The sequence below is a fragment of the Pseudophryne corroboree genome, chromosome 1 (genome assembly GCF_028390025.1).
Source record: "Pseudophryne corroboree isolate aPseCor3 chromosome 1, aPseCor3.hap2, whole genome shotgun sequence".
Classification (NCBI taxonomy): Eukaryota; Metazoa; Chordata; class Amphibia; order Anura; family Myobatrachidae; genus Pseudophryne; species Pseudophryne corroboree.
This window is the reverse complement of record NC_086444.1, coordinates 1,023,925,246-1,023,946,149: the sequence shown is the minus strand read 5'-3', so window position 1 is coordinate 1,023,946,149 and position 20,904 is coordinate 1,023,925,246. Positions and strand designations below refer to the sequence as shown.

Below are 20,904 nucleotides of genomic sequence, written 5' to 3'. Positions count from 1 at the left end.
CCACCCACTTCCTAGTGAAGCGTTCAGATTCGGGAGATAATGCAGGGAACTGCCGGCGGAGTGTGAAGGAGGCGGACCAAAATGACAATAATTACATAATTTAGCCCCACCCCATCCCCTAGAACACACAAATTGTGATCATGTTCCTGTGTTAGGGGCATCTTAATAACGTGACTAAGAAGCGTACAACGTTTCCTCTCTTCACGGAGAAAAGACAAAAATAGTAGATAAGCATTTATATAGTGCAAGATGCATGATGGGAATTAGGCACTGCAGCACAGATTTGCTGTGGCACTAGTTTTGGACTTTTACCGTTTAGCGTCTTTTTCGCATCACAGCCTAACATTAACAAGACCGTATTGTACCGAGGGCTTAGAGTTGTACTTTTCTTGCACACGTAGCAGTATAAATTTGTACTGTACAATGCTGCAAGGCATGCTACAGTAATCAAATCCACTTGTGGTATACAGGGTATGCATCCTATGTGCTTTTACAGCAGCAGCAATGCAATAAAGAAACACATTCTGTTAAATTGAGTGACGGACCGTATGGCTTGGCTTAGTGGCATTGTTCATGGGCCCTCATTCCGAGTTGTTCGCTCGCAAGCGGATTTTAGCAGATTTGCTCATGCTAAGCCGCCGCCTACTGGGAGTGAATCTTAGCATCTTAAAATTGCGAACGATGTATTCGCAATATTGCGATTACACACCTCGTAGCAGTTTCTGAGTAGCTTCAGACTTACTCGGCATCTGCGATCATTTCAGTGCTTGTCGTTCCTGGTTTGACGTCACAAACACACCCAGCGTTCGCCCAGACACTCCTCCGTTTCTCCAGCCACTCCTGCGTTTTTTCCGGAAACGGTAGCGTTTTTTCCCACACGCCCATAAAACGGCCTGTTTCCGCCCAGTAACACCCATTTCCTGTCAATCACATTACGATCGCCAGAACGATGAAAAAGCCGTGAGTAAAAATCCTAACTGCATAGCAAATTTACTTGGCGCAGTCACAGTGCGGACATTGCGCATGCGCATTAAGCGGAAAATCGCTGTGATGCGAAGATTTTTACCGAGCGAACAACTCGGAATGAGGGCCATGGTGCACCAAACAGGCTATTTAGCACCATTTAAGGATAGTTTAGTGAGGACACATCTGTACTACACCCAGATACATGTACAGTGCACACAACCAGTTCATAAGCACAAGTAAAGTTTGCCAATATTTGTTTTGAAAACAAAAAATGCATTCACTACTGAGTGGCGTATACATGTCTCCATGCAGGTCTATGAACACATCCTTACTGTACTCTTTCCCTATGCCCATTCTGCCTCTCCAAGCTTAATGAGACTCAAGTGTCAAATCTGCAACAGATATAGGGACTAATTTAGTTCTGATCGCAGCAGCAAATTTGTTAGCTAATGGGCAAAACCATTAACTATCGTTAACTTTATTATTCAAGATGTGTGAATACATAAGAACCTTATTTAGGGGGTTACTCAGAGTTGTTAGCAAACCAAAAAAGTTAGCAATCAGGCAAAGCCATGTGCACTGCACGGGGAGGCGGGGGGGAGTTATAACATGTGCAGAGAGAGTTACATTTGGGTGGGGTGTGTTCAAACTGAAATCTAAATTGCAGTGTAAAAATAAAGCAGCCAGTATTTACCCTCCACAGAAACATTATAAGCCGCCTAAATGTAACTCTCTCTGCACGTTACATCTGCCCCACCTGCAGTGCACTTGGTTTTGCTCATTAGCCAACAAATTTGCTGCTCCGATCAGATCAGAATTACCCCCATAGGCACATGCATTTATTGTACAGTGTATTTTACGCTGACTAAACCGGCGTACATCTATGAGCCCTGACAAGAGTCTACATTTCTATTTAGCCTGAAGAAGTTATCTACTTTCTGGAGGTTGGGTACAAAATCCAGGTGCGTTCCTGACAGTCAGAAGACCAACAGCGGGCGTCTGACTGATCGCTGTAAGTATTTTCACCCTGGCCCTAATCCTAACCTCCCATTCCTGCAGCCTCACCCCTAACCATCCCCTCCTTCTAAATATCTTTTATTCTTTTCAGCAAAGTCTGTTTATTTTTGTAGCCCTAGTAATACCCCTCTCACATCTCCAATGCTGGATCCTACCCGGGAATTAAAAACGGGACCTTCCCGGGTAGGATACTGCATTGGACCCTCAGCGCTGGCTTCCTGACCTAGCAATATGCCGCGCCGGTTGCCATAGCTGCGGGGGTGGAGGCGGCACTGGGAGATGAGCTCATCTCCGCGCCACCTCTCCCTATGTAGTAAACAGGTCCCGGGTCGCATTGACCCTGCAACCCATACACACTGCCACTGACCTGGTATTCAACCAGAGAATAACCCTTCTTATTACCCGGGTTGAATTACCAGGTCAGGTGACCCGGGAATTCTCCAAGGCCCCTTTCACATTGCGTCGACTTGGCAATATGCCGGGTCAATACCGGGTTATTTTTGCAATGTGAAAGGGGTATAAGAGTCACAAACTTATTCCCAAGATACCACTGTATAAAACAAAGTGTAACCCAGATAAACACAATGAACAACTCTTCTCGATAATATAACTGTACCACTAAGCACTAGTACAACTGAACTGATGTTCTAGTGAGTAAGTGGTTATGAAAAAAGTGACACACAATGGAATTTATACAACTTATTTTTTCACTGTATGTAGTGATAATAAAGGTGTTATAAGAACAGCGTATAAAGAGGAAGCAAAGTATTTAATGAAAGATACAGGTAAAAATCACATAAACCACCTGAAAATCGGCAGCCCCTTTAAATTAATAAACAACTTTTGAAATCTGTTACACACATATACAGTGTATATGAAAGAAAAAAGTTATATTGTGCACTGCTCTTTTGTTACTACTGAATATATCTGCAGATGCAAATAACTAAACACATAAACGCCACATAGAGTTTTACCCATCTCGCCAGTTTCAGACATTTGTGGTTTGCAGAGAAATGACAGAATTTAGCAATAAAGGTTGATCTTTGTCTCTCACAACAAAAGCATGGTAATTAAAGCAGAACAGCCCTAATTAATGGTTGAAAAGGGTTAGGGAGAAATGGCTGTAGGTGATCTGTGAAAGACAGCTTTGAAGATATTTTCTGTTTCTTTTGTCTCAACAGGTTTCTTTCTACCAGGGTAGAACTCAGTTATCAAGAGATAGTAAAAAATAAATTGTGTCTATGAAGGATTACAGCTACATGTATAAGTAACTTAGCATATACTCTCCTGGGGTTTACCGGTTTTATTGTGCGCGCGGGGGGGGGGTTGTAGAAAGAAATAAGACAGATTGCAGTATGAACAGGTTAGCAAGATCTGTATGCTATCTGTATGCAACTAATATGGCTAAAATATTTTACATAAAAAAGATTCATATATTTGTACAGACATTCACAGACTTCTATTACATTTCCATAGATTGTATGCTTGCGAGCAGGGCCTTCCTACCTCTATGTCTGTCTGTTTTTACCCAGTTTTGTTCTATTACTGTTCTTCTAATTGTAAAGCGCGACGGAATATGCTGCGCAATATAAAAAACTGTTAACAAATAAAATAAATAAATTTCCCCAATGGCTGCTCCTCTCTGCAGCCGCTGTGGTGAGGTGCGGCTAGGTTGCCCGATCAACAGTGATCGGCTGCACGGCATGTACTAGTGGAGGGAACCAGGATGCAAATGGGCTGAGAGGTTCCTCTGAGACTGGCGGCTGCTGTAAAATTATCTTCCAGGAGCTGCCCATTGGATCTGTTATTGGCTGCTGCACAACCCCCCTGCCCCTGTCTGACATACAGAGGGGGAGGTAGAGCTGGTCGGTGCCTCTCCCTGGCTTCTCCCTGCAGCACAGCATATTTGGTGACATATGAATATGAAACTTAGTGGAATAATATAAAGAAGATGTTTATAAGTTATAAATATCATCTTTGTAGTACTCTAACCATTTTATAGGCAAAACTGTGGAGTCTGACGGGGAGCATGACAGGAGAGGCTCTGCCTCCCCTACCTGCACATTCCTGACACACATTATTTATATATATATATACACACACACACACACACACACACACACACACACACACACACACACACACAGTATTATACAATACTGTAGATATGTAGACCAAATTGCCTCTAGATTACTACTGGATTAAAACTCTCATTTCTCTGTAGCAGTCAGGGTGCAATAAATGGCAATCTCTGTCCTTGTTAATTAACGCTAAATTAAATATTAACTTGATTTTAAAATAACACCACTCAGCGGGTGTAAATCATTTTGTCTTTTTAGTCAAGATTAGTGTGGCTTCTTTTACCTATACTGGCTGAAACCCTGTCAAGATGTTCTTGCATATTTATTACAATACTGTACAATAGGAATCTCCTTACTTACCTATGAAATAGGAGAGTAGTATTGCCAATAGTACGGATACCCCTACGGCACAGAGTGCTGTACATTTCCAACTACAGTACTTTGAGGACTTTTTGAATTTAAAAGCACTTCTTGATAAGGTGTTCCGAGGAAGTGGTCTCGTGGGAGGAGTATAAACAGTGCCAGATGCCATTGTGTATCCGGGTGTAGCAGTGCTAAACAGTGGGGTTGTCCCTGTTCCTGTTTTGAATAGAAAATGCCTGTGGAGGGATAAAAAAAGACGCATTTATTAACAATGTACTTGGCATATGCCACCCTTGAGAAAGTAAATGATTCTGACATGCTCCACTACACATTCAATACACACAAATGCAATTCTTCACAACACTTAGCATAACCTTTGTGGGAAACTGTGTTACATACAATTGGAAATGTGCTGCATTATGTTTTGCCAACAGCAATGGATTTTTATATATAAAACAGGAAATGAAGGTCACCAGTAGATTATACAATGTACGTATGCTTATATATAAAGACTGAGTCACAATGACTGTAAAGGCTCTCTTTCTGAATGTCACTGGCTTTCTGCGTTTGTAGAACACTGTGTATTGGTAAGAAGTGTTAAGATTATTCTAGCCTCCAGTTATGCAATAACCAGTGGTATTAAAAGTCACATTAAGGTATAGTAGCTCGTCGTTACTGGAATATATTGCCATATGGTGGACATTTATAAAACTGGCGCACAAAAAAATAGGCACTGTAACCCTAGCAACGAATGAGAGTCATAACGTCATTTTTCTCAGTTTAGAAAACGAAAGGAAATGTCTGGTTGCTACAATTTACACCAGCTCCCTCCTGTCCCCTCATTACTGCTGCAAGATTCCATTTTTGGGTCACTCATCATCAGTACACAACACAGTCTAAGATGACTCACTTCTCCTGGTTTTACTTTAATAATCATTCAGGGTTATTCTGAAGCCTGTGCTTAGATTCAGTATATGTGTTAGGAAACACGCCTGTGCTGCATGTTGTTGGCACATTCATCTGTGCCCCATTTGGAAGATGCCAGACATAGTGAGATATCTTAAAGGAGAAATAATTCCCTGCACTATCCCTGCAGTGCATTGTAAATATAATGCATCTAAGTCACATGATCACGCATGCTCAATGATGCTGGATCAGTACTATAGACTGTGCAACAGTACAATGTCCCAATGTAAGGGCGCTACAAACTAACATTGCTACACCTCTCCCTCTCAGCATCTAGTACTGCGTCTTCAGCTATATAACCTAACACCTGGCTGTCATCACCGTTGCTCTGTTTCACTGTGCGCCTACAATATAGTACCGGTGATAGTCTGGAATAATGATAAAGGACAGTGACAAAGTGCCATTTATCATGCACTCTTTCTTTGGATATATTTGTGTCCCATGTGCATTAAATTCTAAATATTGGCATCAACGTTAGTCACCATACTCCTGCCTATTTGTCCAGTGTACCAAAAGCATTAATCATTTTGCCCAGCTCATATCTGGGGAGTCAACAGGGTTACAGATGTTTACCTCCTTGGCGTCACTGTGCATCTCTAATCAAACACCTGTTAAATCTCTAATTAACATAGAAAGTATGCAGGGTCATAGTGCCATCCCTGAGATATTCCACTTAAGACTTTCCTTTTCTACCCTCCATTAAAAACTCTCAGTATCCAAGGTTACTGGTTAATACTTTCTTTTATTGATTTGGAATTGCTGTGTGCACAAGACTACTGTATTCTGAAAGAGCCAGTATTTTCTAAAAGGTTGCTTTATTATACAGCTACACACATTTTTGCGCCAGCAGCTATAATTGTTATTTCATAGTTTATATAAATGTTATATAAATTATTTGTTTGAATTATGAATCTTCAATATACAGCACTACACATAGTAGTATGTTAACATTTTATATCTAAAAGACAACAGTACTATTATTACTACTACTACTAATAATAATAATATTATAACAATAATAATAATAATAATAATAATAATTATACAATTAATGGAAATCTATAGCAACAGTTTGTTCAAGTATCCTAGCTATAGCACGTTGCCTGTTATATAGACAAAACTATCAATGAGTGATGATGATACCTTTAGTCCTGCTGCATACTGAAAAGTACAGATGCTCAATGGAAATCTTTAAAATTGGAAAACATTGTAGAATGCTTGAAATTAGTGTTATACAGTATACAAGGCTGACAACCAGCAGCAGTCTCTTAGCCAATCACAGGATCCCTATCTATGTTTGGCTGCCCTGCTATTAAATAGCCCAAAACAGTCAGTTTATTTGGCAAATCATTTTGTCTTTTTCCATCTTTATGGATTAAAAGACTACCAAAGGTCATGGCAGACCAATCACTAACCACAATCTTTTGAATGTAGTGAGGAATTGGTCATTCCGATGACACTCCCTGCATTAAGAGAAAAAAGGAGCCCACCAAATAACTGTGCCTTTTAAATATTTTACTAGGTGGTAGTACAGTTGTAATAGACAGTGAGAGTAGCGTATAGAGAAACTAATTTAGGGTTTGTTGGAAAGTTTTAAACTTAATAATGAGTATCCTGTAGGCTAAATATATTGCCACAGCCTTGTCCCTGAAAACTTATGCTGTTCCATTTCATTGCATAAATGTAGACGACACTATGCAATTTTTCTAAAGGACAGAAAAAATGCACACATTGCCACTTTTCTCATCGACCTTTTACAAGGGTGTCTGACGCATTAGGGTGGCAATACTAAGCTATTTGTAAAGCTTACTGTTTGCTAAAGAAGCACTTTTTATATATGAAAGCAGCAATCTGTGCTGAGTGTTCTCCCCACTCTGTATAGTCATGAACTTGCTGAATAAAGACTCATCTGCAAGAACTTGGTCACACTGTAATGTACATTTAATCTATGTAAAAACATGAAATTAATCAATTGGAGAGAGGCTGATACTGTATTATATACACTATGTGACATATTCAGCACCATGGACAGCTACTTTAAGTTGCATTTCAGTTCTACAGTAGGATGTGTGGGAGCTATTCTACTAAGGGGCCCTACTCACTGGCCGACCCGCCGCCGAGCTGCCCGACGGCGGATACGGCCGACGAGCGACCCGGCGGCGGGGGGGCAGTGACGGGGGGAGTGAAGTTTCTTCACTCCCCCCGTCACGCGGCTCCATAGAACTGCAGGCAAATATGGACGAGATCGTCCATATTGGCCTGCATGCACAGCCGACGGGGGACCAGCGATGAACGAGCGCGGGACCGTGCATCGTTCATCGCTGGAGCCTCCACACTGAAAGATATGAACGAGTTCTCGTTCATTTATGAACGAGATCGTTCATATCTTTCAAAAAATCGGCCAGTGTGTAGGGCCTTTAAGGTTTTCAGGACTAATTTACTAAGCCTTGGTTGGAGATAAAGTCACTGGAGATAAAGCACCAGCCAATCGGCTCCTAACTGCAATGCCACAGGCTGTGTTTGAAAAATGACAGGAGCCGACTGGCTGGTACTTTATCTCTAGCGACTTTATCTCCATCCAAGGCTTAGTAAATAGACCCCTAAAGGAGAGATGTACTAAGCAGTGATAAAAGTGGAGACATGAGCCAGTGGAGAAGCTGTCTATGGCAACCAATCAGCATTGATGTAACATTTATCATTTGCATACTATAAAAGTATACAGAGCAGCTGATTGGTTGCTATGAGCAACTTCTCCACTGGCTCACTTCTCCACTTTTATCACTGCTTAGTATACATGTCCCCCAGAAAGAGAGAGGGAATATTTTCCTTGGAGTCCACCAAATGTTTCCCCATGGATCCACAAAGCTAATAAAATTACCTAATGGCCGCATCAACCTCTCCCACTCCTCATCATATAGAACAGTCTATAAGGACCAGTCTAGGCCCACAATCAAAGCTTAAAACAAAACCACACGCACACTGTACAAAAAGTAAAAAGAGCAAATAAAAAACAAAACAAAAACAGTGCCATACCAGCCTCAGCATGTCTGAAATAACAAACCCATTAGAGCAACAAGTACGGATAAGGAGACTTTCAGGCAATGCTCCCCTAGATAAAATATGAAGAATGGTCTGTCCATCAGAAACATTGCTTGGAGTCACACAGGCCTTTACTGTTACCATGTTTTCCTGTCAGAAAACATTTTATTCTGGAAATAAATGCAAATGTTAAACTATTCCATTGCCAGTAAAAACTCTTAAGCTTAAGTTTCCTTTAGTTGATGGGTGAAGATGGGCAGAGTGGGGGGTGCATGCCATATATGGCATAGATTAAATAAAATGGGATAATGGGGGGGGCAGTATTTTTAGGTTTCTTCCTTGTTCTGTGGGAAAACTGTGACCCTATTCATGTGCTGCTACTTTTCTCATGCTTGTGACTATGGCTTGATGCAAACAGCATTACATCACCGTCATGCATCTACTGCTGCATCTATAACTCAATTTCAGATGATGATAATAACAATAATAATAATAATGATAATAATTGTATTCATATAGCACACTCTTTCTCCAACAGGACTCAAGGTATTGGGCAGATCAGTGGCCTTGCATGGAAAAATTAGGGTTGTGTGATATGAGTCTCACTTGATAAAGTTGGAAGGTATGTTTATGAGCCTGTACTAAAAGTTATACATTTATAGGTGTAATGCAATATATACTGGTCAGAGCATATCTCCCAACGGTGCAACTTGAGGGGACCGACCTACGGTCACGATTATTGTGCTTTGTCCCAATTCTAGTACAGTAAAGTGGCATGTACCATTGTTTGATGCATTTTCTATGCAATCTTGAAGAGGGGTTTTTAGGGAGGGATGGTAGGTTGTGGGTGGCCAGTTTGGAGGTGTTAGACATACCCAGGAGGTTTGTCCATTGCCATTGTGACATTGACACACCCTCTAAAACGGGATACAGTGAGCTGTGCCTCAATTAGATACAGTAAGAGGCACCAAGTCAATCCGTAATTAGTGACTGTGTCACAGAAAAAGTATAAGTGAATTGCATGTATTTAACTACAGTAGGTGAGGCTTTTTCTTGGTAACGAGCATGTGAGGCCAAACAGCTTTGAGAGCCCCTGCTCTACACTACGTTTGTTTATTCAGACTGAAAAACACATTTCCTAACATTTTGCTAAACCACGACCCAAAAGAATCACATTTATCTCTCTATTCACACATTTTCAAGGATAACACTTAAGATCTTGTCAATTTGTTTGACAACATGTCAACAAATTTCCACTGCTTTCAGACCGACATCATTTGGCTACTTAAGTCCCATGTGTTTGGAAGCCCTTAAGCTAGGATGATTTTCAAATTACCAGTGATGCTATTACAGATGTGTCAGTTTTGATGAAGTCTGTTGAGGCAGGTCGGAAACAAGGCTATGGAAGAAGAAACCTTGTGAAATGTATTATCACCGTGATTCTGACACCGCACCTGCAATAATTATTCAGAAGCTACAGGTGGATTTACATAGTTATTAGCTCTTTAATAACAGCTGACTAATCAACTTGCCATAATAACTTAGCAGTAAAGTGTCTGTATCTCTTATTTATAAACCAATACAATAGAATAGGTAAATTAATTCCTAGACAGACTAATTTGTACACAATGCTACTGCTGAGCAGGAAATTATTGGCTTAAAAATACTATATGATTTGTAGAAAGTATTGATGCCCTTTAGAAGACTAGAAAAAATATGAATGATGTGTGTTGATGTGGACTCGCTGGTGGCTCATTCAATAAGCAGTGCCCATGTTATTGCACTGAAATGTCAAATAACTTGAGCAATAACTCATATGTTAGGGTTGTTTTAGCAAAGCACTTTTAACCGATTTTACAGCAGTCACACAAACTGTGTTCAGGACAACTGCACATTTGAGTAATTACTTGCTGAGACTGTTATGATGATACAAGCTGTGGCCGGAGACCACTGCAGCCACATGTGTACTGTCGGCCGCGGCGCTGAAGGGATTAACCCTCAACTGCCCAGCGCCATTCTAATGGACGAATTGGTGCTTGGCGCCATGTTCTGTAAATGCATGTTTAATGATGTGTTTTAACATGTCATATGTAGTGCTCTGTGCACAGTTGTAGGATTGCACGTTTAAATGTATTTATATTTAAGAAGTGGTCACATGTATTTTAAAGGGAAAATGCACTTACTATATATGACTGAATAAGGACCCCCTATCTTCTGTGACTAGGAAATAAGATGCTAATTGCCCTCTCCTAGCAGATCTGGTGAATAACAAAAACAGGGCACAACAGGTAATGGCTGGGAGTGTTAGTTCCTTAGAAAAAGGCGTTAATCATGGGGGGTTTCCTTATTCCATATCTGGATTGGTATGGGTTTGGAACCTGTATTTATGTAGCTGGTTTGATTGGTATACGAATCCTGAATGGTATATGCAGGAAAAGGATGAGGAACATTTGTTTGTGAAATCATATAGAAACCGTATTTTGAAGCTATGTGATAAATGTATCAAAGGCGAATTGTAAACTACCAGGAGGTAAGGAATGGAGTTTAAATGACACCAAACTTTGTGTGTGACAGTAAGGAGGAAATTGCTTAATGCACTTATATCCTTTTAAAATGTAATCTATTTATTTATATTTTGTAAGATATCCTGATTGGAAGGAAAGGACTCAGGGGAGAACTACCCCCTGAGATGCATTGTGGTTTTACTGTATAAAAAGAGGAGGCCTGTGGGTCTCCAGGTGTATTATACCATTTTCACTCTGCTGTAAACATCTTGCTGTATTGCTGAGTCTTTTTTAAGACTGTTTGGGCAAGTAAACATCATCTTGTGACCTGCAGGGCTAAGCAAAACATAGCTCCATTTTCAGGCTGTCCAGGGTACACCCAGCATCTCCAAGCTTCGCTTTCCACCTGCTACTATATTGAGCTTAGGCAAGTGACGATTGGGGATTCAACAGCACCACACAGGGGTGGTAAGACAGCGTGTCGACACATACAGAACAGAATCATGGTTCCAGATGCCACGGCAGGGAGGAGTCTGGTGGTGTCAGCATAGTACCCACCCACTGCACAGTGGGTGGAGTCAGTAACAGGCGGTTACTGTCTGTAAGCAGGAATCCCCTAATTAGCCAGGTCCCGTGTGACCTAAATCTCCACTCTGTGACTGGGGGCGGGACGCGAAGCAGTGAGGGCTCTCGTACGGAACCGTCCGGTCACACAAGCTAAGAAAAGATGATCGCTGTGTCTATATATATATATATATATATATATAGTATTTCAAAGGTGCGGCACTCATGCTTGTCTCATAAAGAAACGGACATCCGTCCAAACTTGTTCTTCTTTTTGAAGAACAAGTTTGGACGGATGTCCGTTTCTTTATGAGACAAGCAGGAGTGCCGCACCTTTGAAATACTATGGAATTCACACCGTGATGGCACCAGCGACAGATAATTGAAAAGGCTTACAGGGAGTGCCGGACCGCAGCATCTATATATACATATACACATATATATATATATATATATATATATATAGAGAGGCACTGTATAAACAGCAAGAATTAAATGTAGGGTGCCTGCAAAAACTGGAGAAAAAGGTGCATGCACAATGGCCTTTCATTCTGTCACATCCACAATAGGAGTGTAGTCAGTGGATGTCTGCCTCTTTCAGGCTTTAGGGAGAAATATCTGGCTGGTTCTTCCACTTATGAGACCTGGATATTCATGCTTGAACACAGGTGACTTAATTAGTGCCTCAGTCAATTTGATTTAACCATGTGGATATCCTTAAAACGGGACTTAATGGTGGCGTTTGGAAAACTTTGCCATATGGCACTGAATTTCGCCAGACCACTTAAAAAGTGAAATGACTGATTTTTCTAATAGTGATTAATTAAAAGAAAGGCTCGTCACTATTGACTACTTGTTTATCTCTCTACAGCTATAATGTATTTCTTTCTTTAAATTATTTACATCATAGAGGTTACTGCTATCATTTTAGAGCCATATGGCAGAAGTGGTTGGACTCTCTGCAATCCATTTGCATGCAATGACACTGGCAATGAGACAGATGAAAAATTCAGTACATAGAAAAATGATGCATCTGTGGAAAAAAGGATAGCATATTAAATGAGTGATATCCTCAATGCTTCTATACGCAGAATAGCCTCACCCATCCCTTTCTCAATGTGATGCTTTTATCTTTGATGACAAGTACACCACTAAAAAAAAATTAAATAAAAAAAAATCTTAGGAACGTACAGCTTCCCTAACTTAAATCACCCCAAGGGGTATATTTACTAAAGTGCATGTTTATAGAAGTGGGGATGTTGCCCATAGCAACCAATCAGATTCTACTTTTCACTTATCTAGCAATTTCTAGACAATAATAGCTAGAATCTGTATAAGTCTGGCATTCAATGCACTACACACAACTGTTACTAAATACTAGATCCAGGCATGCCATGCTTTGTCATATGAGCTTTTTGTCTTGTATTGTTCTTATTAATGTCTAAGCGGTCTATGTACTAAGCCTTGGAGAGATAATAAGGATGGCCAATCAGCTCATAAATGCCATGTTACTGGCTGTGTTTGAGAAAGAGCAGTTAGGAGTTGGTTGGTTGGTTGGTTGGTAGGTAGGTACTTTATCTTCATTCACTTTAGCTCTCTTCAAAGCTTAGTACATAGACCCCTAAAAGATGTGGTATGTACAGTATTTTTGTGATATGTTCTATGACACATTTTAACAATACTGCATTGCTTTAGTAAAAAATAACTATACATTTTATTTTCGTGCTTCACCAATTGTATTGGGGATTTATTTGTCCTTTCACTTAGAAAATACTGATATATTAGTAAACAGTGTTGGGAGTAGATACATGCTTGTTCATATGAGGAAAGCAAGTGAGAGATTACATTATGAGATAGTAGCAGCACAGAAATAAATTATTCCACATACAGTGGGCTGTGCTCCACCATGGGGCCCACCATGCAAGCGCCTCTTTACTAGAAACCCTTGGTCACAAAAGCGGAAAAGATCCTTTGAAGTGAGTGGCTACCATAGCAGCCTACAGACACAGGCGCAGCTAATTCCCAGTGTCATGCATTTTGCGAACTTTTAGCTAATTAATCGCATAGAAGAAGCTAAGGAAGGCTCCAAAGGACAGCACAGCAGGCAACTCACTATTTATCAGGTTTTGATATGTACTGCCTGTAGGCTAAAGGTGCACGTGGGCACACATACTGCGCAGATTAAGATCATACAGTATATGTAGACAGACTGTGCTGATGTATACTGTATAATAAATATATTGTGAGCAATTAGTGGAATGAAAATGTACAGGCTGTAACTCCCGCAGGAGAGAATCCTGCACATTTTATGAAGCTGAATTGAAAAATGAAATGAAAGCCATATCAGAATCTGTCTCAGGTGGATGGTCTTCTTTATTTTACCAGTTACATAGTAGAAAACAGTTGTTGTGCTCAAAGTTCTTCCAACAAGCAGTCACTTTGTATCCTTAAGGTATACACAAGTAAATGGATAGGACTAACAGTCCTGTGACAAGAGATATCACGCAGATTTAGCTGTATCGTTGTCTCCTCCATTACTCCTGTAAAGTAATATCATGGCTAGATGAAAATATTTAGATTTTCCAGCATGAACAAGGCCAGCAACATGTTTTAAAACTGTTGCAGATGTGTAGAAGAGGAAATGATGTGTAGAAGAGGAAATGATGTGTAGAAGAGGATGTGTAGACGAGGAAATGATGTGTAGAAGAGGAAAGGATGTATAGAAGAGGAAAGGATGTATAGAAGAGGAAATGATATGTAGAAGAGGAAATGATGTGTAGAAGAGGATGTGTAGAAGAGGAAATGATGTGTAGAAGAGGAAATGATGTGTAGAAGAGGATGTGTAGAAGAGGAAATTATGTATAGAAGAGGAAAGGATGTGTCGAAGAGGAAAGGATGTATAGAAGAGGAAATGATATGTAGAAGAGGAAATGATGTGTAGAAGAGGAAATTATGTGTAGAAGAGGATGTGTAGAAGAGGAAATGATGTGTAGAAGAGGATGTGTAGAAGAGGAAATGATGTGTAGAAGAGGATGTGTAGAAGAGGAAATGATGTGTAGAAGAGGATGTGTAGAAGAGGAAATGATGTGTAGAAGAGGAAATGATGTATAGAAGAGGAAATGATGTATAGAAGAGGAAATGATGTATAGAAGAGGAAATGATGTGTAGAAGAGGAAAGGATGTGTAGAAGAGGAAAGGATGTGTAGAAGAGGAAATGTGTAGAAGAGGAAAGGATATGTAGAAGATGAAAAGAACTGTAGAAGAGGAAATGATGTATAGAAGAGGAAATGATGTGTAGAAGAGGAAATGATGTGTAGAAGAGGAAATGATGTGTAGAAGAGGAAATGATGTGTAGAAGAGGAAATCTGACCCATAGCAACACCTACACCTGTAACTGTCCTATAAATTAGTGAATGAAAGTAAAGGTCTGGTTTCTGTGGACAATGCTACCTTTTATACACAGGTACTAAAAATGCCCACCTGAGTGCATAGTACATCAAGGACAGACTGTGGTACAGTAATCACAAGGTTGCAAGGTCAAAAAAGGACTCTTGCCTACTTCTCATAGTTTCTCCCTGGGACATCCTTGAAGGCGTCAAGAAAGGAAGTATAAAGGACTTGATGTCGTATATATCATCCAGTTTGCACAAAATGATGTTTGTGTGAATGTGACATCATCCCCTCACATTCCAATACACTTTGTAAGCAATTACGGGGTCTATTCATGAAGCAGTGATAAGTGTGGAGACGTGAGCCAGTGGAGAAGTTGCCCATGAATTAACATTTAGATTTGCATACTATACAATTGTACGGAGTAGCTGATTGGTTGCCATGAGCAACTTCTCTACAAGCTCACTTCTCCACACTTTCACTGCTTCATGAATAGACCGTATGCGTCTTTGTGGGAAGTTTTCCTGCTCTCTCAGGAGTCCAGGAGATCTCACCTTAAGTTATGATTCTCCCAGTTATTTCAGAATAGTAGGTGCCTATACATAAAATACTACTGTGTGTGTTCTTCCTAGAGAAACAACCAATATTGCGTAGGATGATGGTGCTTATCTTGCTCCATTCGATGAGCTTGGAAAACAAATCTCCATGGTAGCACACATGGCTGTAAAGCCTGCACCTTTGTGCATTCATGCTGAAGGGTACGACTAGTAATGTCACAGCAACCAATATAACCTGCTCTGCCGTAACAACTAGTATTCTCATGATCATTATCAAATCCCCTTCAATTAATGTTTCAAAGATGTGGAGTCTGCTGCCTATAATGGAATGTGAAGTACGGATCGCTCTTACTTTTACCATCATGCTTCGTATATCTAAAGTTGTAGTTGCAAGGCATTGCGTTCTTGATGGGCACCACTATATTTAAATGTGGGTTTGTCCAATATAAGATTGTTTCACTTAGTCCAGTGAAATCCATTTATTTTATAACCATAAAGCTTCTCTCCTCTATACTCAGCCATGTTGTAATAGATTAAGTCTTCCTATATCTGGATCCTTGTAATGGCTAAGGAAGGAGGAACAATTTAATGACCAGGGTGTAACCACTAGAGCCTGAGCACAGCGAAAAACATATAAATGCTTATTACAGAGTAGAAGGGGAGGAAGAGGAGATATTTCAGCAGTTCTGCTTCTGTTAATAAAATGTTACACTGATATAGTGCATTGAGGTCTGAAAAGCATACACTCTTCAAAAGCGTGCAATTGTTTCCTTAAAAGGACAGCAGCCCTTTGTTCTTTACACTTGTCGTTTGTTTATTTAATATTAGGGCCAATTGTCAGGTATAGACATTCTTTCTTAAGCTACATATAAGAGTTTCTTTAAATAGCAGCGAGCAAAGAGAGCATTCTGTCTCTTGACTTTATCTAGCGCATATGTCTGCAGAGATTCTCATTATCTCATTCACCACGATGCAGGTCCCTTCGACAATGAACAGATTGAAAGGATAGTATGAGTTCAGGGAAGAGAAAGAAACAGGGCCAATGCAATCACAATAAAAGAAACATGTTTGAACAAGAAAATAACGAAATGCCTATATAGCCATCTGCTCATATACTCTGAAATAGCCAGGAAGACTGGATAAATATATTTCTGTTAATAAAGTTATCTACATAATAGGACTCTATCATACTGAACAAACTGAAAAGAGGAAGCCGACCACAAAATGGACCATGAACTCTGCAGTGGGAAAAAAGATCTATTATTCCAAACGTTGTTTATGACAAAAGAAAAGAAAATCAGATGAAGAGTTTTTACCAGAATTAAAGGCAAATACTAAAAACTTTCTGCATGTTTATATAATGATATAATGGAAGCAGATTAAAAGTCCAACATATACAAAATGTAAATGAATTCAATATGAAAATGCCAAAGTAAAAATGTGAGTGCAACTGTAGAAGCAGGCCTGAGAAGGCACAGATTGGTACTGCTCTGGGTCAGTTATTACTGAGCTGTCCAGTGGCAGATCACCCCTAGTAATACACTACTGTACATTGATGTGTCTGGTGGAAGAGAGGCAGACAGAAGTTCTGCACAGCCATTTGGGTTGCATTTTAAACACTTAAAACATTCAACCAGTATCTTCAGCCCACATCTCAGGCACAGCCATGGAGCTTGCGGATGCAATAGCACACGGACTGGTGGATGGCACTGGTCATCGGCCAATCAGTGTGCAGGGTGCGCTATGCTGAATTGCATCACTATGACCTACAGCAGTCTTTGTGATATCTGTTTGATATGTGCTGGAAATAAGAGTTTTTTTATTTATTTATTTATTATTTAGCAATATTGTTAAAAAGAAAAAAAAAAAATCCCTCCACACTCCATGTTGATAAATACCCCCTATAATTTAGTGCATCTTATTACTTGTTCTTTCACCTAAAGCAACTTAAGAACTCAAACAATGCTTCACTTCCTATTACAAATGGTGTTACTATGCAGCGTTATCTAGATAGAATAAACCATCATTTACTGTCTTTAATTAGAAGTTTGACTGTTCATGACCATTCTTTTTTACTATACTGTATGTTTCTAAGGTTCCTTATATCTAAAATGAACTTGGTACATATTCGCTACCTCCACCTCTCTTCTAGTTTACTTACTTTATGGTTCTCAAGCTTGACACAATTGCAAGTTCTTTAACATAGTTGTCTGACAAAGGAATCTACTTTCTATGCACTATCTTTGCCACTAAGCTGCGGCATCACAAACTACATTGTAACAGTCTGTGGTTTACCTTTGTATAACATATAACTCAACTTGTGTAAGCTTTTGTTAAAACACTGTTCACAACACGCTCTCCTTGCTACAAGCCATGTAAATAAGACTGATATTTTTCATTTTGGCATCTTTTGTAAAAAAAGCAGTTATATACATGTATATTGAACTATCCCTACCTTTCCAAGATGATGTAACAAACAGAAATTGCTGGGAAAATGTATGTGCCCTACACAGTTATCTTCCTGTTTAACTAAACTTTCAAGGAATATCTGGTCCATGCGAAGTTGTATGGTGATAGCATTTCCCTGGCTTTTGAAGGGATTAAAAGCCATTGTTGTATCCTGGCTGACCTACAGCCAAGCTGGAGAGATGACTGGCCTAAGAGAGGTTCATTTAAAATTTATATCACGCTTCTTGGAGGAGTTTCGTTAACAGAAGTATAAATTAAAATCATCACCCAGTGTTGAATTTACCTATCTGGACAGCTTGTTAGTTCCTTTGACTAAGATGTATATTACAAGGCTGTTCCGATGTTTTAATTTAAGATTAGTTGAGTACGGTATTATAAAATACTAAATTATACAGCGGCAATATAAAGCCACGTGAAACCTAACTCCTATAACATACTACATTTACATGTAAATAAAGTACAAGTGACATGGAATAAGCCAGAACAAATACGTAGGGCTTCTGGCTGTGACACAGTGTGTTCTGGAGGCTGATAAACAGCATAGTCACACTGTTACCAGGTTTGTATTCTCAAATCTATTATGTTTTCAAACTGATGCGCTATTATCTTTGGACAACTTTCACACCGGGAGGTGATCCCTGCCAGTGCAATTTTGAAAATGAAAAGCTTACAAACAAGATAAATTTCATTGCTATGTTACATGAATTAATATCACCTGACAGTCATTTCCACAAATGCAAAGCTCGGCGAAAGCTATTTCAAGACTGCAGCTCTGCGCTGTAAACAACTATAATAAACTCCAATCTGCATATTTCCATATTTAATCAGCTTTCTGTAAATGAAAAATAATAAGCCGACAATGAGAGCTCACTCATTCTAGTGGTAAGCAGGGCTGTGTCCCTGTACAACACACAGGTGCCTAGCGTAGTGTATGGATTACATATCCTGCAGCTAATGCTGAGCCACTTTCTTATTACTTTCCCGCTATCAGATTCAGAGCCTAATTCAGAGCTGGTCGCACGCAGGCAGTTTTTTGCACTGCAGCGACCAGGTAATCGCTGCCTACAGGGGAGGGGCTAATCGCTGTGCAGGGGTGCGATCGGCTGTGCAGTCAGCTGCACAAACAAAAGTTTGTGCAGTTTCTGCACAGCCCAGGACTTACTCAGCCGCTGCGACAATCCTGGAAGAAGCTGACGTCAGGAACCCTCCCTGGAAACGGCCGGGCACGCCTGCTTTTTCCTGGACACTCCCTGAAAACGGTGAGTTGACACCCCTGGGCGGCCTCTTCCTGTCAATCTTCCTGTCAAACGCTTTCTTAGTTCCGTTGCTCCGTGGCGATGGCCGTCGCACCTGTGCATTGCGGCCCATGCGCATGCACTGTTCAGACCCGATCGCATGGCTGCGAAAAAAGGCAGCGTGCGATCGAGTCTGAATAACCCTCTCAATCTGCAATAATCAGCTTCAGTAAGCACACTTTTCTTTCAGTATACAGCCACGATGTCCTGCCAGGAGCTATTTACAGACATTTATATATTTTTTTATTTCTTTGCGGTTTACTTGAAATTTAAAAACAAACAAACAAAAATAAATAAATAAATAAAAAGTGAGCTTGCACGCATGAGTAAGAATTGATCATCTACAATTAAAGTGTCAGTTTATAATCTGGTGTCTGTTGAAAAAATGATTTTAAAATGAAATAAGGTAAACAATACAGTAAGAATACCCGGATGTCCCGCTAAATGCACCTGTCATATCTGCAATGAGATTGGCAGGCAGCTAATAGCAATATTTATATTCTGTATTTCATCATTGCGCTTGATGCTTGGGCTTAATCAGAAAGTCAAAAGTGTAGAAGATCTTTATTACATGAAGGCACTGCCTGGTCAAGGCGCCTGAAGCTTTAAAGGGTACTGTATTTCACAGCGTCCTTATAAAGGGGGAACAATGCCTCTTCAATTTCATCCCAAATAATCCTAGTTTCATAGATAAGATGAATAATATTCCTCAACTGACTCCTAAAATGTCTTTCTCCAACATTTATGAGAGCATCCACCTTATACTGTAAATGAAAAGTTTTAGTACTGTGTGGTGCTTGGAGCTACAGTACAATACATTTTGTTTATTTCCATCTAATAATGTTTAGCTGAAACCTTGCCCAGCACTTGTGCCTGTCTGAATGCATGAAATAGTGCATTTTTTTTAATATCAAGCCTGTAAAGGCCCCCACACACTATAACAATATTGTACACGATGCGTACGATTTTGACACATCAGATTGATATATCGTTAGTAAAAGTGCAAATCATGTACCTTTGGGCAGTACGGATGGTGAAATGGTTAGCATTACTTCCTCACAGCACTTAGGTCATGGGTTTGATTCCCACCAGGGTCCTAACTGTGTGGAGTTTATATATTCTCCCTGTACTTGTGTGGGTTTCCTCGGGGTGATCCGGTTTCCTCCCACAACCCAAAAATATACTGTTAGGTTAATTGGCTCCCAACAAAATGTGGTAGGGAATATAGATTGTAAGCTCCACTGGGGCAGGGACTGATGTGAATGGGCAGAATATTCTAAAGCGCTGCGGAATATGTGTGCGCTGTAATAAATAACTGGTAATAAATAAATAATACCTTTCACTAACGATAACGATTCGATGCATGGTCCTGCGGGTCATTTGTCGTAACTTCAGATCTTTCCTGCTGCAGGGAATATTCGGAACAGAACAAGTGATTTTGTACAAATCGTTTGTGGTTTTTCACATCCGATGTATCTAACGATACATCGTCCGATCAGTTGTTCCAGTGTTAGTGTTTTATAAAGACCTTGAGGGGGGTGGGGGGTTTGCAAATGGCCAGTGTTAAAGCTTTTGTACCCTGTGTTTGAACCCCCAGCTCTGGTAATAAATCATCTTGCGTCACAGGCATATTTAAGTGGAACTGCAGTTGCTGAGAATCTTCCCAAGATGACAGAGCATTGTCCTTCCATTC

At 40.1% G+C, this 20,904-nt stretch overlaps 1 protein-coding gene across 15 annotated transcripts in view; it reads right to left on the bottom strand.

The window, feature by feature from the left end:
* The window catches only part of TENM3 (teneurin transmembrane protein 3), a 1,613,133-nt gene that overhangs the window by 305,267 nt on the left and 1,286,962 nt on the right, over nucleotides 1-20,904 (bottom strand). For all 15 annotated transcript variants that reach the window (XM_063920671.1, XM_063920672.1, XM_063920674.1 and 12 more), the window contains one exon: nucleotides 4,425-4,663. In XM_063920671.1, the coding sequence (XP_063776741.1) occupies nucleotides 4,425-4,663 (239 nt within the window). The remainder of the gene's footprint in view (nucleotides 1-4,424; nucleotides 4,664-20,904) is intronic.